At 52.0% G+C, this 18,276-nt stretch overlaps 1 protein-coding gene across 1 annotated transcript in view; it reads left to right on the top strand.

The window, feature by feature from the left end:
- The window catches only part of SH3TC2 (SH3 domain and tetratricopeptide repeats 2), a 40,426-nt gene that overhangs the window by 649 nt on the left and 21,501 nt on the right, over positions 1 to 18,276 (top strand). Inside the window, 3 exon segments of the mRNA XM_054389380.1 lie at positions 8,529 to 8,955; positions 10,052 to 10,217; positions 12,091 to 12,328. Coding sequence (XP_054245355.1) covers positions 8,529 to 8,955; positions 10,052 to 10,217; positions 12,091 to 12,328 — 831 coding nt within the window.

Genomic DNA, 18,276 nt, shown 5'->3' with positions numbered 1-18,276 from the left:
AGGGCAGGCTGTGCTCCGTCACACCGGGGAGGAGAGGCTGTGTGAGTGAGGACAGGGCAGGCTGTGCTCCATCACACCGGGGAGGAGAGGCTGTGCGAGTGAGGAGAGGCTGTGCGAGTGAGGAGAGGCTGTGCGAGTGAGGAGAGGGCAGGCTGCGCTCTGTCACACCGGGGAGGAGAGGCTGTGCGAGTGAGGACAGGGCAGGCTGTGCTCCGTCACACCGGGGAGGAGAGGCTGTGTGAGCGAGGACAGGGCAGGCTGTGCTCCGTCACACCGGGGAGGAGAGGCTGTGTGAGCGAGGACAGGGCAGGCTGTGCTCCGTCACACCGGGGAGGAGAGGCTGTGTGAGCGAGGACAGGGCAGGCTGTGCTCCGTCACACCGGGGAGGAGAGGCTGTGTGAGCGAGGACAGGGCAGGCTGTGCTCCGTCACACCAGGGACAGCTGCGATAGAGCAGAGAGAGGGAAAATCCGGAGCAGAGCTGCCTGCTCGGATAGCAGAGAAGCCAGTGCTGAGTTGCTACCCTGACTTGGGTCCCATACCATGCACAGGGAGCTGTACTGCATGCATTGCATTTGAGCTGGGTTGCTAAAAGCAAGTGGAGTCTGCACCACCTCCAAAGGGGCTCTGGGACCTCTGCCTGCCCCAGTCCCCATTTTTTTGGGCTGTGCAAGAGAGCCTTTCCATGCCTTTGCAGTACTCAGCACCTCACCACTGATCTCCATTTCACAAGGCAAGCACAAACTGTGGGGACCTGATGTAGGCCCTTACTGGCAGCCCAGAAATCTGTTTGCTCATGCAGTCACACACAGGCATCCCATGTGATGCAGACCTTGCAGCCTGCTGAGAAAGAAAACCACTGCCCCACCTGGGCACTACTGTGGCCAAGCCAGAGAGAGGTTTTTTAACCCAGGAAGTGCAGCATGAAACAGGCAGGGCAGCAGGGGCTGACAGACAAAGCTTGGTCCAGTCCTGCCTTGGGGCCAAGGCAAGGAAGTCACTTCTTATTGAGAGAGACTGCTGAGGGGAGGCAGCTGCCCCTCTTGCACAGCTCCGGAGCTTGGGTGGGCAATAGCTCCTGATGTGCAACAGAGATGGGTTTAAATACACAGCTTCCTTCCCTCCTCCTCTTCTAAACCTTTTAGCAGTGAGAAGTCCTTGATCAGGGAGTGAAACAGCCACTCTGAGGCAGCCACCCCGCTGGGGCTCTCACTGTCCCCACCAAAAATCCAGGCTGGGGAGCAGCTGTGACTGGGAGATCCCCACCATGGCACTCAACATGTCTCAGCAAGTACTTCTGAGCCAGGGAACAACCCACCCAGGCCCACAGCTGTTTTAAAAATAGCTCCCCTTTGCTGGCAAGTGCCCCTGGGCTCAGCAGTCTTCCCCAGGACATCTCTGCACCAAGAGGTCCCCAGCACTGGCAGCAGGATCGATGCCAGCAGAAGAGAAGCAAGACCTTTGGGGCCAGCCAGTACAAAACAGGTGCTGGGAAGAACCTACAGTACCTTCCACCATGCTTTTACAAGTGAGATGCTACCAGTGAGTTTGTGAGGGGTGCTGTACTGTAGAGCCTGGCACATGCACTTTGGGAGCTCACACTTTAGGGTCTGGTCTAGGTTACATTTGCCTTGTCCAGCAGCAGACCACAGCCTGGCTGCATGTATCTGAGAAACAGTCACATAATTCACTGCTGTGAGAAGAGGTTGAACCCCAAAACTCAAATTCAGACTGCAATGAACTAAGCTGGGCTGAAGAGGAGCTCCCAGGTCTGGCATTGCACCAGCAAAGCCCTTCCTGCCCAACAGCTGTGTGGTGCTCTCCAGAACATGCCACATGTTGCCAAGAAAGAACACAGAAGCCAACAGGATAGTTTCAAACTACCTGAGAAGGTAGTAACCTTTACCCAATGACTTTCCCAGTTGTCCAAGTCTCACAAACAAGGTGGAAGTGGAGTAAAATGTCTATGAACAGAAGAACAAGTGATGCTTGGGGCTCAGAGGACCTTGTCAGGGTAGAAAGGGTAAGAAGAAAGGAAGGTCAGACAGCCTACATAAAGAAATCTATAGTACCAGCTCCTTTATTTTAAATCTCTGCCTCAGGCAGCAGAGAAGGCACATCAATTCCCAGGCCAGGGCTTATGGCTGATACTGATAAAGCATTCAGAAGATTACACCTGAACTGAAAAATGCCTGTATAAGCTGTGGCCTACCAACCACCTGAGCCACCATCAAATAAATGGGAACTGTGAGCCTGAGTTTGCTGCCACACTACATCAGTTTGGTCCTGGTAAGCTTCAGACAGACCATTCTAGAAAGCAAAGCACATCCATCAGGGTTGTGCATCAGTGCACTCAAGGTCTTCTACTTCCCCAGCAATTTACTGAGCCTACAGACTCAAGAGGCAGAGATGCTAGGCACAGGAGGACTTGGGACAGCCTAGGTGCCCTCCAAGCAAGAACCACCTTCCCTGCTGCAGGCTGCAAGTCACCCTGCCACACTTGTCCTGAACTGCTCACAAGCAATCATTCTGGGCCTGAAACATCTGAACTCAGGCTATGGCTACTGTGGTTGCTCTCAAGCCCCCTTTCATCCTGCAAAGCTCACTCCTTGCCAATTGCTCTCTGCCTGAGTCCTTGCCATCACCAGTTTACCCCCAAGCATGCTTTCTGGAGGTGCTGCACAGATGTATTTGCTCTAAAAACATCCAAATAGATGTTCCAACCACTTTGTTATGGGGCTGACAGGAGCTTGGTGGGTTTACCTTCACTCCTTCACAGCTTTGCAGAGAGGAAAGGCTGCACCACACTGGCTCCTTGCTGCTAACAAACCAGTCTGTCAATAATAGAGCCTGCTGGCATCACTGATAGTTGTCTGGCTAAACCAATCATCACTTTGTCATTAGAAAATTTGCTATTTATAAGACCATGGTAGGCCTTTAAAATAATTCAATTGCTTCAACTGACTTTACAGCATGCACTTCATTGGCCTGCAGGGCCACTTTCCATGGCTTCTGCTCTTCAAAGGGCAGGCTGCCAAAAAAAGATGGTTTGCAGGAGAGCCTAAAAGAAGCTTGGTGAGAGTCCATCCACCAGCATGAGGCTAGTGAGAAGCTGCCTGGGCTCTGAATTTTCTTAGCACCAAAGCAAATGCAACAGATGATTTGCTAGGATGCCCAGAGAACAGAGGATACAATTTTTATCAAATTGTTTGTGGCAGCAGCCTGTGGCTTGGCTGTTAGTTGAGAGGTCTAAGATGGAGTTCCCCTTGGTGCCCACACTCTGCAAAAACAGTGCTAGAGCCCTCCTTGGAGACACATGGATGCTAGGTAATGTTCACAGTTGGGTTTGGAGAGAACATACTAAGAAGGTAGATTTTTATGTCTTGCAAGACTCTCTCTTGCACCAGTGTCCCTTCTTTCTTCTGTCCCACCTGCACCCATCTCTTTTCCTTCTACAAGCCTCCTCCTTGACAATTTGCCAGAGAAGGAAGAGTTCTGCTCGGAGATCTGCTTCTTTCCCCTGTCCAGGGGACAAAGAGCCTGTCCAGCAGCTCTTGGGGTGGCAGGGGTGAGAGCACAAGGGTTTGGCCAAAGCCATTCTCACCAAGCACCCAGGGACTAAGCAGCAGCACCACTGCTCTAGTCAGCACCTCCCTCTGCTGGGTCCTCCCTCACTGGAGATATGCTTTGCCCCCAGTTCACTGCATGACTGTGGCAGCCTCCAACATTGCAAAGATTGAACAGGAACCAGTGTGGATCATTTACTATGAGTGCTGTGACTGAAAAGACTCATCTGTACAACCCCCCAGAACCGGTTGGTGTCACTCCTGCAAAAACTGGAGCCTCTCCACTGGCAAGACTAACACTTCCCATCACGCCAACAGGCTGACCTCTCTGGATTCACTGCACTTGTGAACACAGAAGAAAGGCCATGTCCTTCTCAGCAGGTCCTACCCTGCTGGGTGGGGAGACCTTGTGAATCACCCTGCCTGATGAGCTGTACAGAGCAGAGCTGCAGCTCCCAGAGATGTGCAACACCACGTGATTCCTTTTTAATTACACAGGGACTTAGCAGAGTTTGCTGGTAAACACCTTGCAACCACATGCAGCTAGAGATTACTGGTAATTATGCTTAGTGGATCACCCTGTAACTGGGAGCATGATTTAGGAAAGACAAAAATAACCAAGCAAACATGCTGCATTCATCAGTATCTGTCACGAAGCTTTTCTGCCCAAATGCCAGCCTCTCCTCATGTCTCCTCCTGCAGCTTTGAGACTAGAGGAGCCTCCAAGCAGGAATTTGAGAGGAGCCAGGGGTTTGGATGGTCTGGGGAAACTTTCCACTTCACATTCCCTCTGCAAGAGCTTTCTGTGCTCCAACAGGCTGTCAGCTGCTCAGAAGAGGATGGCAGATAGATGGTCCTGCTTCCCTCAACCCTGAACTGACTTGCCATGGGGGCAGATTCTGGTCTCCCTCTTCAGGGTATATATTGGAGACAGAAAGGAGTCTGGAAGATCTCTGCTTTGTGAGCCAGTTTCAATAACCCACAGCAACACTGATCTGGAGCCTGCCAAACCTGCTTCAGCCCCGGAGTCCCCCAGGAGCTGTGTCTTTCTCTGCTTAGACCAGAGCCCATTAAACAAGGAGCACCTTGGCCCTGACAAGGTCAATGCCAAGACTTTCAGCAGCCATCCTCCCACCACAACAGAGCTGGACCAGGAGAGACAATGTGCAAATACCACCCCCAAGGGTCCCATCAGGGTGACCCCTACTTGCAGATCATACTCACTCCATGGACCTGCAGCACCCAGACTTGATGGCTACCTTCAAAGCTGATGGGATTACTCACACATTTCAGAGTCTTAAATCCCTGGAGCAGTTGACAGCTCCAACCCTTTTCCTTTTAATGAGCACGAGCACAGCACTGGTCACGTTCAAATCCCTGTACCAGGCCAGCTTCTGAGGGAGAGGTTGAACACAGAGCATAGATCAAGAGGTGATTTTAAGGGACGTTCTCTTGGAGAAGGGTTTGCATTACAGGATCCAGCTACAATGGAATTGCAGAGCAGAGCAGCACTGATAGTCCTGTGTATGAATGTATGAATCCATTTGCAGCCAATTAGCAGTGCTAACTGGAGTGGGAGGTACAAATAGCATAGCTAATGTAAATATCAACACTGTGTCCTCCAAACGCTCGCTGCACACCTGCTGAGGCCAGGAGAAGAGGCCACCTTCCTGGCCAGCACAACACTTGCACCCTCAGGGCCACCTGGTTCGCTCTGCAGCCTTGGGATATGAGTTGACACCCAAGATCAAGGGCCTTTATCTCTTCACCTGAAAGGCAAGATTTCCATATGACTTCTGCTTCTTTGCATCATGGGAGAGGTGATGACATGGGGCCTCTAACCCTGGGACTTGCAAATCCCTCTCCTCTCAGTAGGGCAGGCAAGAACTCCTGTGTGCTGTGCACACAGCATCTTCAGATGTGCACCTTCACAGCCCAGCAAATCCTGCCCAGAGCTCCCCAGAGGCCTCATGGTTAGTTTTGTACAACAGCATGGCTTAGGGCCAGCCATGGCCTACAGCCCCAGGTTTCCTGCTTCACGTCAGCTTCAGACAGGATAGAGGAGCTATGAAAATGAAACAACTAAAATGGAAGGAGTGGTGGGAATTCACAGATCAGATGGTGGTATTTTATCTTCAGCTGCACATCTCGTTGATTTGCCAGCCCCAAAATTTTGGTCCTGCAGCCACAGGTACATTTGTAAATCACTTCATGAACAATTTGGCTTCATCATCCATCCTCCTCCTGTGTCTCCCTCTCTCATCTGCACAGGCAGAGCCTTGTGTACCATGGGAGACTGGGGAGGCTTGAGTGTAGCTGAGCCTGCTGGCTGGATCCCACCACATTAGAGCCCTTGGTCAGTACATGGTCTGTGTAAAAAACCCCAAAAAACCCAACACCAACCAACCACTAAAAAAATAATCAGAGAGAAGCAGAGTTGGCCATGCCTGGGAGGCAGAGCTGCAAGCAGGGTTGGGAAGTCTCTGACCAACAGGCAACACCAAGCTCCCCTGAGCCACTGGCTGCTAGCAAAGGGTTTCAAAAGCCATTGCAGGTCACTGCCAGGTAGCATCAGTGAGGTGAAAGAGAGATGACATAAAGGCCACTGATGAGGCTTCTGAGCTCCTTTTATGCCTTACAGGCATCTCTCATGGACATGAGAGATACAGGCTGGGTAGGGATGTGCAGAGCTGGGTGAGGCAGCAGTGAGAGAGAAAGAGCTTTTGGCAGCATTCACAGCAGTCACAGAACATGCTGACAGAGGAGATGGCTCTATACCCTGTGCCTGGCTCACAAAACCATCTGGAAGAGGATCATTCCATGGCTAAGAACAAACATGAGCCAGCACTTGGGTATGGCAAGCCCTACTTTGAGCCCCTTGGCTACTGGAAGAAAAAAAATCTAGAAGCCTAACAGAGCAGAGCCCACTGCTTTGCTGGGTTGCACAGTCCTTGTACCAGGTGTGTTCCCAAAGGGACCATAAGTAATTGTCCCCTAGCACAGAAGTGATCATCAAAGTTCCCAAACCTTTACTAAAACACATGGCTACTTGGAAAGAGGTATTCAGGCAATATTTAGGCAAAGACTGTAAAGATATCCAAGGGGCTGGGCAAGAGCCATGGTGGCAGACTACTGCTGGCAAATCCAGAAGCTGAGGCATGGCTGAGTGATGTGCCCAAGGTCACACAGCAAAGCAGTGGCACCTCCCAGGAGGCTCCTAGCTCCATCTCCATGCTTGCTACCTGCCCAGTGGCCTCCTCCCATGAGTCATGCCAGAGCAACAGGCAGGCAGCACGTTTGGGTTTGCTGGCACCCCTGTCTGTGTGTGGGAGGACTCAGTAAAGGAGTTTTGCAGCACAATCAGATAGTTATAACACACCAGTACCATAAACAGCTCTTATCACTACCAGCAGCCAGGCTGGCTATTAAGAGCTGGCAAGGAATCCCCGAAAGAACCAACACACATTTGTCAAAATTGGCTTAGAGGAAGATTAACAGTGCCACCTAACCACTGTGGCCACTGACCCCAGTGAGCACCATGTGCCATCCCAGCCCTCTGCTCCAGACCCAAATCCACCGCTCGGAGAGGCAGAGGGAGGACCCTTTGTTATCAGACATCGTTATCAGCAGGCTCGGAAAGAATCAGTCCCTTTTGTTTCCTACCTGGGCACAACCAGCCCCACTCCCCAGGGAAGGGGGCTAGCTCCTGTTGCAGGTGTGGCTCATGCAGAGGGCACCTGGAAAGTTTTCTTGCCTGTGACACAGCCCAACAGAGCTGGAATCACCTGTTCTGTTGCCTCGCAGCGTGCCAAGGTATTTTTCACGGTGTTTTGCTTGGGAACCACCCCAAGCCCTTGGATTGAGAAACCTCAACACAGAGAGAAGTCACTGCCCTGCCGTTTCTGTCTGGGAGAGTCCTTTCTGCACATAGACTACAGGACCCACAGGAGGGAGGTCACGTTCCTTGGGCAGGTTATCCCAGGAGGAAGCCCCTCAGGTGGCCATCTGCATTGACTCCTTTGGCTGGGTGCTCATTGCCTTTAAAGGAATGGATCAAAGCTGTGCTGGCAAGGTGGGTACAGCTGTCAAACATCATATCAGCCAGGAAAAAGAAATGGATTATGACTTGGTCAAACCCGATCAATCTTTCCAGACTTTGCAACAAGGACATGAAATCAAAAGTAACCAGACTAGTACCAGGTGCCAGTTCTCATTTTCTGCAGCACATTTCCAAGCTCTGCTTCTTTAGAAATTCATACATTGTGCGTGAATGCCTCCGTGTCTCTCACACAATAGAAACACCCACATCCCTAGCTGCTGAAGGGAGATGTTTTTCAGTATTGCACCTGTGCTTTGCTCAGGTCACTGGTTTCTGGGTCTCCCTTGCAGGCTGTTCTCCCTGTGTCCATTTATATGCAGGCAGTGGCATCAGCAAGTGAGTCTGCTGCCTGTCAGAGTGCTCCTGGCTCCTTCTCACCATGTTGCATATCGACATTTTAGTCCACGATCTGCCCTCTAAACCCAGAAATACAAGCCAAGAAAAGTACTTGGTGGAGATAAGCACCATGGCTTAGTCCACGTTTTAAAAAAAGGGCCAGCGAAGCAAGATGCTGTCAGAAAGCAAAAGGCAGGCAGTAAAATAATAATAACAACAATAACAGAAATAATAAAATCCATCCTGTTAGACTTGTCAACCCTGCTGTGACGTTTTCTTTCCAAACCCCCCCCAGCTAAATGAGTGCAAGATCAGCCCCGTTCCCATAGCGAATGCAAGGGAAAGCCATACTTACTGCTAGTGCTCATCTTGCTGGTGCTCCTCTGCCCTTCTCATCCAACAAAGGGGGCAAGGATGCTCTTTAAATCCTCTTTTTCTTCCGCCTCCTGGCAGTGGGAGGAGGTTGCCTCTTTCCTTCCTAGCAGAAATATTTCTGTGCTATCCCCCGGCTAACGCATCCCAAGGCAGCTTCGCGACCCCGTACGCTCCCTGCTGCCGCCGCTCTCGCCCCCGAATGGCAAGGTCAAGGGTGTCGGCGGCTGGAAGGGGGCGAGACGGGCAGGGGGGACGCCCGGGGCCGGCCCGGGGGAGGGTCCCGGCGGGGCGGCAGCGTCCGCGGGCGCGGCGCGGCCATGCACTGCGGAGCGCGGCCGCGGCCGCTCCTCTTATAGCGGGTGTGGAGCCGCGGCGGGGGCCGCGCAGAGCCGCGCCCCGCCCCACCGGGCCACCCGCCGGGATCGCGCCGGGCGGGGCAGCGCCGGGCAGTGCGGGGCTGTGCGGGGCAGCGCCGGGCAGGGCCCCGGGCAGTGCGGGGGGCGTCGGCCCGGCCCCGGGGGAGGCTGCGGGACGCGCCGCCTCGGCACCGCCGCCATCTGCTGGGCACCGCCTGCCCAATGCCCTGCCTGCAGCTCTGCCCGGTCCTGCTCTGCCCTCTGCTCTGTGCTGCTTTGCCCGCTGCCCTGCCCCGCCTGCCCGCTGCCCTGCCTGCTGCTCTGCCTGCAGTTCTGCTCTGCCCTACCTGCCCACTGCCCTTCCCTGCTCACCGCCTTGCTCACTGCCCTGCCCTGCCTGCCCACTGCCCTGTGTGCAACCCTGCCATGCCTGCAGCCTTGCCCACAGCCCAGCCCTGCCCATTGCACTACCCTGTCCTTCCTGCTGTCCCGTGCCTTCACAGGGTAATAGATTTGGATAAGGGTTGGACTCAACAATCTAAAATGTCTTTTCCAACCAAAACGATTCTGTAATTCAGTCCTGCACCTTGCCCTGTCTGGTGATGCTTTGCCTTCAGCCCTGTCTATGGCTCTGCCTGCAGCTAAGAGGGCCCCCAGACTGGTCCCTCTTCACCACAGGGCTCCCACCCAGCCTGATGCTGCTCCCATCCAGCCCTGAGCGGGACCGGCTGCCAGTCCAGCACCACTTGCTCTCCAGCCTGGCGGTGTGTGTGCAAATAAGCACTGTCCCAGGACAGGGGTGGCAGGGGAGTAATACAATTTATGCTGAAACCCCGAATTTCCTCTAGGGCCAAGGTTCTCTTCCAAAAGCTGTCCAGGCTGACCATACCTGGCTGTCCTGGCAGTCCCGTATGGGGAGGGGTTTGTGGGTTTCTGCATGACACCTGACTGCAGAATGAAGAGGGGGCTCTTCCCTCACAAACAGCAAAGAGCTTCTCTGCTGAAAGCACATCAGGATTCCTGGAAGGGCTTCAAAGCCATCAGTTCCTTGTTTTGGGAGGTGCTATCTATCAGAATAAAGCTTTACACAGTGGAGCTGCTCCCAGAGTGTGGGTAGAGACAGGGCTGTGCCCACCTCACCTGCAGAGCCCCTGAGAAGCTGAGCTGTAATTCAAAGAGGCAAGCAATGATCCTGCCACTAATGAAAGGGTTTTTTCCTGCAGTGTGACAGGCACCGCATCTCTCCTGCTCCTGGGGCTGGAATGCTGCCTGGAGAGGGCCTTTTGCTTTCCCTTTCTCTCACCGTTTCATTTGCTGCAGCAGATGTTTGTGGTGACATGACAAGGCAGGTAGCAGGTCGTGTGAGCTATGCTTGTGCTGTGGGTGACACGGCCAGCTCACTGCAAGCTCTGCTGCTTGTCTGCTTCGTCTCTGTCCCCTCCAAAGAAGCATTCAGTAGGTGGGAAGATCAGGACCAGCCAGTGGGGTAGGGGTCCCCTGCATGGCTGGGGCAAACAGGCAAGGGGAAAGCAGTGTTGCTGATAGTTCAGGCTGTTCTGTGGCCCTGTGTGAAGTTTCCCTGTGCCTAACAAGTGCCTGGGGTGTCCTGTCTTTGAGCAGAGAAAGCAGGTCCCTGGCGTGGCAAGGCTCACGTCTATCGTATCGATATCACCCATTCAAGGAGTCAATAAAGCAGACACCATCTGAGCTGGTCCCAACGGTTCAGAGAGCTAATTAAGCTGCTTCTGCTGACCTGGTTTCCAAATGTTGTTAACTTGCTGCCTTCAGAACAACTTGAAATTTCCAGCAGAGACAGACTGGCGTTGCAGAGAGCTGTGGAGAAGGATTTGCTGGAGCTCACAGGGCACCAGTGCAGAAAGTCTTCCCCTTCAGTCCCTCCTAGCCAGACAGTCCCAGCACCATGCAGCTGTGCCAGGGGCAGCAGGCACAGCCAGCAGGGCACGCAGGCAGGGCATCAGGTGCCCCTGCCATGGATTTTGGTGTTTCAGCACTTGTGAGCCGACAGCAAATTCCTGCCATTCATCTACCTTGGCCAGTGGCTCCCACACAGAGATCTGCCCTCTGGCCTGTGGTGCAGGGCACTGTTTGGAGCCCCTCACCATCAGCACTGTCCCAGGGTGTTTGGGAAATCCCATTTCCTTTTCACTGACTGAGGAAACTGGCTGAAAAAGCTTCCATAAAGGGGTGTTGGTGATGTCTGAGACAAGAAGTCAGAAATGAGGAAATGTCAGGATGTTCACACAGTCTGCTTTCATCCCTTTGTGTCTGTGCAGTGCAACACAGGCTTTCACAGCAATTATTAGATGCATATTTTTCCCATAAGGCGTCTGCTTCTTTCAGTACCCAGCATCACCACAGAGCTCAGGCTGTACAGAGGAAGCTGCTGCCTGCAGGACCCTGCATCATTCAGGGAAAAGGGACATGGGGTGAATTTCACTGAGTTTTACTACTTCCCTGGACGCAGGGTTTCTTATTCCTGCCTCCGTGCCCTTAAAAGATGCCAAAGAGAGTCAACTGAATCAAACTTTCCCCACCCAGTTGATAATTGTGTTTCTTCTTTCCCTAATGCTTGGCTTGAACACAAGGCTGGCTGATTACTGGGAGAGCAGGAAGTCGCTGGCTGCATGTGGAATCATCAGGAGCTGGGCTTAGAATGTATCTTTAGCTATTCCACCACCAGGAACCAGGCTCACCACCTCTCCCATGGGTGGCTTAGGAAGCCACCACCCTCATGTTTCCATATGAGGTTGTGCCCAACCACTGTCCCTGGGAAGGGATGTTGGCCCCCAAAACCAGAGAGGCAGCCCCCATCCCACTGCTGCAGAGTGGGGGAAAGCCCCAGGGAAGGGGATCCCTCTTTCCTCCTGTGTGACTTGAGGACCACGTGAGGAATGGCAAAGAGAATGCAAGGGAAATATCAGAGAGATCTCAAGGCCAGGAGAGATAGCGTTAGGAGCAGTCAGGGAGATAAAAGATTTTGTAAGCAACTCTGTTCCCAAAGTGCATGGGGGATGGTTCAGCAGCAGCCTTAGCCTTGGCATTTCTGCTTTACTTGAAGCTCTAGCATCCATTCCAGCACACCTCATATGTATGTGACTGAAAGCACACACACATAGACAGCCACATGGAACAGCTCTCAGAAGTCTTCCTGTAGGAGCCCCAGGCTTTCCACCCACTTTCTTTTCCCTTCAACTGGTAGTCATCTTGGTGAACAACCCTCACTGCTGGGCCCTGTGAATCACAGTTGCAGGAGGAATGGAAATGCCTTGGCCCAGAGATGCCAGCTGCAGCCCTTGTTCCGGGGTGCCGTAACACAAATGTGTCAGTCTGTCCCACAGGCACCAGCTAGCAGAACACATCGCTGCCAGCCCCAGCTCCCAGCAGAGCCCCTGTCTGTGTGCTGGCACCAGAAGGCTCTCCTTTCTCAGCAAGAAGAGTAAGTCCAAGCAACAGCAGCGAGATGCCTGTGGGGACCCCAGCCCGGCAGAGCCCGATGCCTCGCACGAGGCACTGGGCAGGCTGCAGAGGCAGGACTCTGACTCATCGGGAGCTGGTGACATTTTCCGAAAAAAGCCTGTAAGTTCAGGGCTAGAACCTTCCCAAAAGGCAGCAGAGGAGCCTAAGGGGTCTGGAGACAGCACATGGAATGTCATGGGATGGAGGAAATTCTGCCTCGCTGGGCAGTTCCCCACATGTTTTTCTTGTCCCCTGCCTCCCTTTGTGAGGTGGGATCCAGCAGAGGTAAAGACAGGAGCGGTCAGATGCTGCTGCCTGGTGCTCCAGTGCAAAGCCATATTTGTTCTTCTAGCGATGACAGAATCACTTTCCAGAGTCCATGGGAGACCCTGGGAAACACAGCAACTGGGACAAGAGGCAGTGAACTGAGCAGTAGGTGATTTAAGAGAGGGCCTTATGGCTATGGTGGGACCTGACAGCACAGCTGGTGCCCCATCCAGCACAGGACCCCACTCCCCTTCCTCACTCAGAGCAACCACCAAGTTATTCACCAGGGCTTTGGCTTTCTTCCAGTTTAGAGAGCAGCCGAGCAGCCCATCCTAGCAGTCCCCCATGTCAGCAGGAGGAGATGCAGACAGGCAGAGGCAGATGTTCCCCAGGCTGCCTGCATTAAAGTGATAATCAAATGATAGATTATTTCCAAGCAAACTCACGTTTTCAGTCATTAATTTTAGTGCTGTGTAAATAGTTTTGATGAAAAAAAAAAATATACCCAGACGGTGGAGAAGGGTTCTGAGCTGGATCTGCTCCAGGCGATGCTGGTGTGCACCATAGCCATCCTGGAAACCAGGAAGGGATGCCCACACTGTGCACAGAAGGAGAGAGAGGTCCTCTGACATTATCCATCTTACCATTGCAGGCACTGAGTCCCTAGTTCAAGTGCAACAAATGTTCCCAAATGAAAAGCAGATGATTCATAGACTCACAGAATTGTTAGGGTTGAAAGGGACCTCAAGAATCATCTAGTTCCAACCTCCTTGCAGGCAGGGGACACCTCCCACTAGATCATGAAAGAGAATGAAAACAGAAGCTCTAGAGCTTCTCCTGCATTTGGGAGTGCTTGACCTTCAGCTCCTCTCCTGAAAGGCCAGGACACCAGGAGAAGAGAGGTGCTGCATGATCTACCCAAGGGAGGGGTCAGTGATGGCAAAGGTTGTAGGGCATTAGAATCTAGTTTTTGTCCTAAAACTTGCAAAAGTCTTTTATGCTCTAGCCCTTTAGGGGAGCTAAGGCCCCTGCACAGACCTCTGCAGCAACAGAGTGCCAGAAAAGCCAAGGAGCACACTGCTGTGATGTGCAGCAAGGCTGGGGCTTCCAGGCAATGCTGAGGTCTCTTGCCTGAGGCTCAGTGCTGCTGCATTTCCCTCTCTGCACATGTGGCTGAGTCTATGCACACCATACTGGTGCAGCCCCTGCTCCCAGCCCTGCTGCAGGGCAAGTGGAGACCCACTGGGGACAGTCACCCCAAAAAGCCCAGCTAGCAGCTCCTGCTGAGCAGCACCAGCAAAGTGATGCAAAGGGATAGATTTATACCAGCTGCAGCTCTGGCCCCCGAGGTACCTGACCTGCTTTCCCATTGCCAACTAAGCTTCAACCCATTAAAGGTCATCGGAAGTTGGGTTTATTTTTAGTTTTCCCTTTTAAATCACCCTGAAGCAGCGAGGACTGATGGAAGGAAGAAACATCCTCCCTCCCATCAGCCATTAGGTCAGGGATCCCTAGATGCTATTAACGGATGGCCTTGCCCATCATGAGCTGCCTGTCAGAAGCCCGGCCCTTGGACCTCGCTGCTCAAAGAAGCTGGGTGGCACACCTCCTGTCTTCCCAGAGCTCCTCAGGGAGCACCACCTGCTCAGAAAGAGCTATTTCACCTTGGCAAATGCTGCTTCTTTCTCACTGCTGCAGTGGCATTATCACAACAACTTGGGGTTTGGTTTTGTGTGCTTGTTTGTTGTTGTTGTTGGTTTTTTTCCCCCTGATACTGCTTCAGGTGGAAACTGAGCATCAGGGTGATTCCAGGAAAATCTGGGGGACTTTCAGACCAGAGCACGGCACTCCGCGCTCCAGGGGCTTGTGGCAAAGCTCCTACCAGGTGTCTGGACCATGCTGCCCATGCAATTCAGAAGAAGACTGAATGATGTAATTAAGAAATGATAATTTCTTTTTGTACTTCTAAGCACACAAAGCACCGCAGAGTGGCTAGCCCCGGGTAAGCAGCGGGTTATCGCTTTTCTAGGAAATCTCATTTGTGTTTGTTTTTTTTTTTTTTCTTTCCCTCCCTGATCTAAAAATGGAATGCAGACACTTAAAATAAATTCCCCGAGAACAAAACTGAGAAAACACAACGGAATTTGAATCAAAGTGTTTGGATTAATTAGCTTAAACTGAAAGCTTTTACTCTGATTTCAGCCTCAGCTTTACGTACGAAAAATTAAAGCAGCAAAGCTTTGCAAGTTGAAAAATCAAAATGTTCCACCCAGAAAATATCAAAACGAGATGCTTAGCCTCCCTGAGCTGCTTTGTTGCTTTCTAAAAGAAAATGGCATCAAGACCAACACCTTTACAAGCAGCTTGGATCGTTAGCAGCTTCAAAGAAACCACCTAGATAAGCATAAACAATTAATATCTCAATAGGGTTTTCTCTTTTTCCTTCAGAGAAAGGTTGAAAAACATGGATTTCCAACCCCTGTCCCCCAAATCATCAAAAAAATCCTTTATTTCTTTTACTGTATGGTTGAGCTTGAGCTTGAGCTGTGTGAATTAGATGGGGTGCTTCACAGGATTATGACCTTGCTCAGGCTCCATGGTGGGCACTGTTCATATCAACACCTGCTGGGTGTGCAGTGAGCAAGGAGCACTGGATAGGCTTTTTGATGCTCTAGGTGTGGGAGATGGCTGTTCAGCCCCTTGCAGCTCACATCAGGAAGAAAAAGTAATGCATAGGTTGGGATTTTATACATTTGCAGTCTAAAGATGAACAAAATGTGGTTTTGTGACCATTTTCCTACTCTGAGTGAAATTGAAAAATGAAAAATTGGAGATCTGAGAGGTTGTGCTCTCTTTGTCATTTTTCTTTCTCCTTCCTCATCCTGTTTATTTCTTTTTCAATGGCAAAATAGGAGCAGGGTAAAAGCAGTGGAAGGGGAAAGTAATAAAGGAATAAAGAGACTAGAAGGGAGGAATGCAGGGAAATGGAGAAGTTAAGATGAAATATTTTGAAAGATTGATTTTCTCGAGATACTTCCAAATAAAACACATTTCCTTTGGAAACTTCTCCAAGGAGAGAGGTTTTGAGAGCCTTTGACATTTGGAGCAGTTTTTCCTTCTGATTTTCAGTCAGCTCTATCCAATGCAGCACCTGAATGAACCTTGGCTGCATGTTCCAGGCAGGGTTTCCTGCATGTTACCTGACCCATGGTGTCATTAATGCAGAGACAATAAAAACACCACAGGAAATGAGTGTGGCTTCACTGACTGCTCGTTAGCACAGTGAATGGAGGCTGGCTTTTGCAAGTCAGCAACCAGGGAGTAGTTCCCAGCTGTGTGCTCACAGCAGTCCCTTGCAGATGGATTTGAATGAGTCATCTTCCCTGAAAATGTCCACTCGTGTCCCCACTGAGCCTGTCGTTGCTGCTTGGGGTGCCAGTCCCCTATTTTGGAGCCTTCTCTCATTTTTCTTTGAAGCCCAGGTCTGCAGTCTCACAATACTTACCTCATCCCAGGTTTGTTTCCCAATCTCAGGATCCACCCTGGGGACCAGGTGCAGGCTGCTCGTGCCCAGATGCTCCAGGCAGCAGGGCTGGGGCTTGGCTTCAAGACTGTTTTTGCAATGTTTACAGAATCACAGAATGTTTTGGACTGGAAAGGGATCTCCAAAGGCCATCTCTTCATATCCCCCTGCAGTGACCAGGGACATCTTTAACTACAGCAGGTTGCTCAGAGCCCTATCCAAACTGACTTTGAATGTTTCCAGGGATGGGACATCTATCACTTCTCTGGGCAACCTCAGCCAGTGTTTCACCATCCTCAGTGTAAAAGATTTCTTCCTTGTATCTACTCTAAATCTCTCCTTTTCCAGTTTCCTTGCCCTGTCACAACAGACCCTGCTAAAAAGGTTGCCCAGTTGTCCCCATCATCCATGCTGGATTGCCTGGGCAGCAGGACGCTGGTGGCGTGGTGGTTGCTGCCATCTAATGGCTCTGGCAATTAATATGCAGGAGGAGAGAGTCAGGCTGCTCTGTGCACTGCTGGCTTGGGAGCTCTCAGCTAATGAGCTCTCCCATGAGGCTGTAGGGCTGCTGGGGATATTCTGACTCTGAAAAGCAAAACAATGTCCCTTAAGGTGACACTGGGCACAGAGCAGGAATCGGAGGTCAAGCATTCCTATTTCAAGGACAAGATCATTAGAGGTGATGCTTGCTGGTCCCAGCAGGTCTGCCCTTCCTGGGGGAAGTTGGATGCACCATCACATCCTGCTGCCTGCAAACTCATACAAGCAGCAGGATTTCCATGCTGAAGGTCTGCATCTCAAACTCAGCTTGAGAGATGTGATGGGAGTTTCTCAGCAGCCCAGAGCACCCCTCAGCAGATTGCCCCTTTTGCAGTAGGGAGCTGGTCAATGCAGCAAGTCCAAAGCAGAGTTGTGGCTTCCAACACTTGCTGTGCCCAGAGCTTCATGTCCCTGGCTGGCAGACCTCAGCCTTCCAAGGGAGAATCCCCAGTTCTCAGATGGAAGAACCTTCATGCATCAGGCATTTCTACTCTGCCCACATGGGTGGCCCAGTGCCAACTGTGGTGCCCTGATATGGGCCCTGCACACCCCTGGGTGGAAGAGCAGTGGCTCCCAGACCACTCTGCAGCTTGCAAGAAACCAGCACACATTCACTTCTCATGGGCACACAGCCCTGGTGGAGGCCTTTCTGAGTACCTTCATAAAGAAAGGCACAGTGCCACCTTTTCTGTTTATTGGGCAGGAACAGCACAGCCTCTGGGCTTAGCAACAGCTCCCTGAAACATAGGAGACATGTCAGAGAGACCTTCCTCTCCTGTCTCCAGCACAGCCTGATAGCTGTGGGCTACCTGGGGTCACAGGAAAATTTGTCCAGCACATATGAGGCCACAGGGTGCAGGCTGAGACACACACATGTACCTATGTATCTTGTCCAGCCACTGTTCTCCCTGTGTCCCTCTTGCTGGTGAGGATCCACCTCATGAAGGCCAACAGAGAGGATCTCCTTCAAATCTCTCCAGGTCCAGAGAGATGAGCAAAGCAGGAGGGCTCCCAGTCAGATACTGCCCAAGCTCACTACTCCAAGGTGGGCTGCAAGTGTTTATCCATACCCCATGTCCTGCATGGCCATACTCAGGAAGGTCTCAGTGCCCCTCAGAGGCTGGCAGCTGTCTACAAGCTACCTGCCATCAATTCTCCTGCATTATTGATAGGGTTAAGGCCATTTAATGTTCTAGCCAGTGCCGGACAGATACGCTTCCAGACTGGGAGAAGAGCAGGGATGAGAGGCCGAGGAGAGAAGCAGTGACTGGAAGGGGTAGCAGGAAGGGTGGAGCTGGGGGACATCTTTGCAGCAGTTCTTCCACTGGCCAAGAGAGATGAAGTGGCTAAGAGTCATTTCTATCACCTGAGGACCCTCTTCTGCTGTGAAGACAGGGTGGATCTGTCTGCCATCTGTGAGTCCATCCTTGTGGGGCTGATTGTTGGGGTGGGTGGCCATCCTGGCTGGATACAATGTGGGGCTAGGCTTCATGGCAGTGGGAGTGATAAGAAGAGGGGGCATGAGACCTCTAGGGAGGGCAATGGTTAGAAGGGTCATGGGAAGGTCTCTTGTGTATGTGATATGGGGAGCAGCTCCTGTTCCATTCCAGGAGCATCAGAGATCTGCAGCTGGGCTGCCTGGGGACCTGGGACAAGCTGGGAGCATCAGAAGCTCATGACACATCTCCTTGTGTGCCCTTGTGCACTCCGTTGGGGCACAGGCGTCCTTGTGCAGGAT

This window comes from Indicator indicator, chromosome 18 (genome assembly GCF_027791375.1).
Source record: "Indicator indicator isolate 239-I01 chromosome 18, UM_Iind_1.1, whole genome shotgun sequence".
Taxonomy (NCBI): Eukaryota; Metazoa; Chordata; class Aves; order Piciformes; family Indicatoridae; genus Indicator; species Indicator indicator.
The sequence above is the reverse complement of the archived record's forward strand: the minus strand, read 5'-3'. Positions and strand labels throughout refer to the sequence as shown.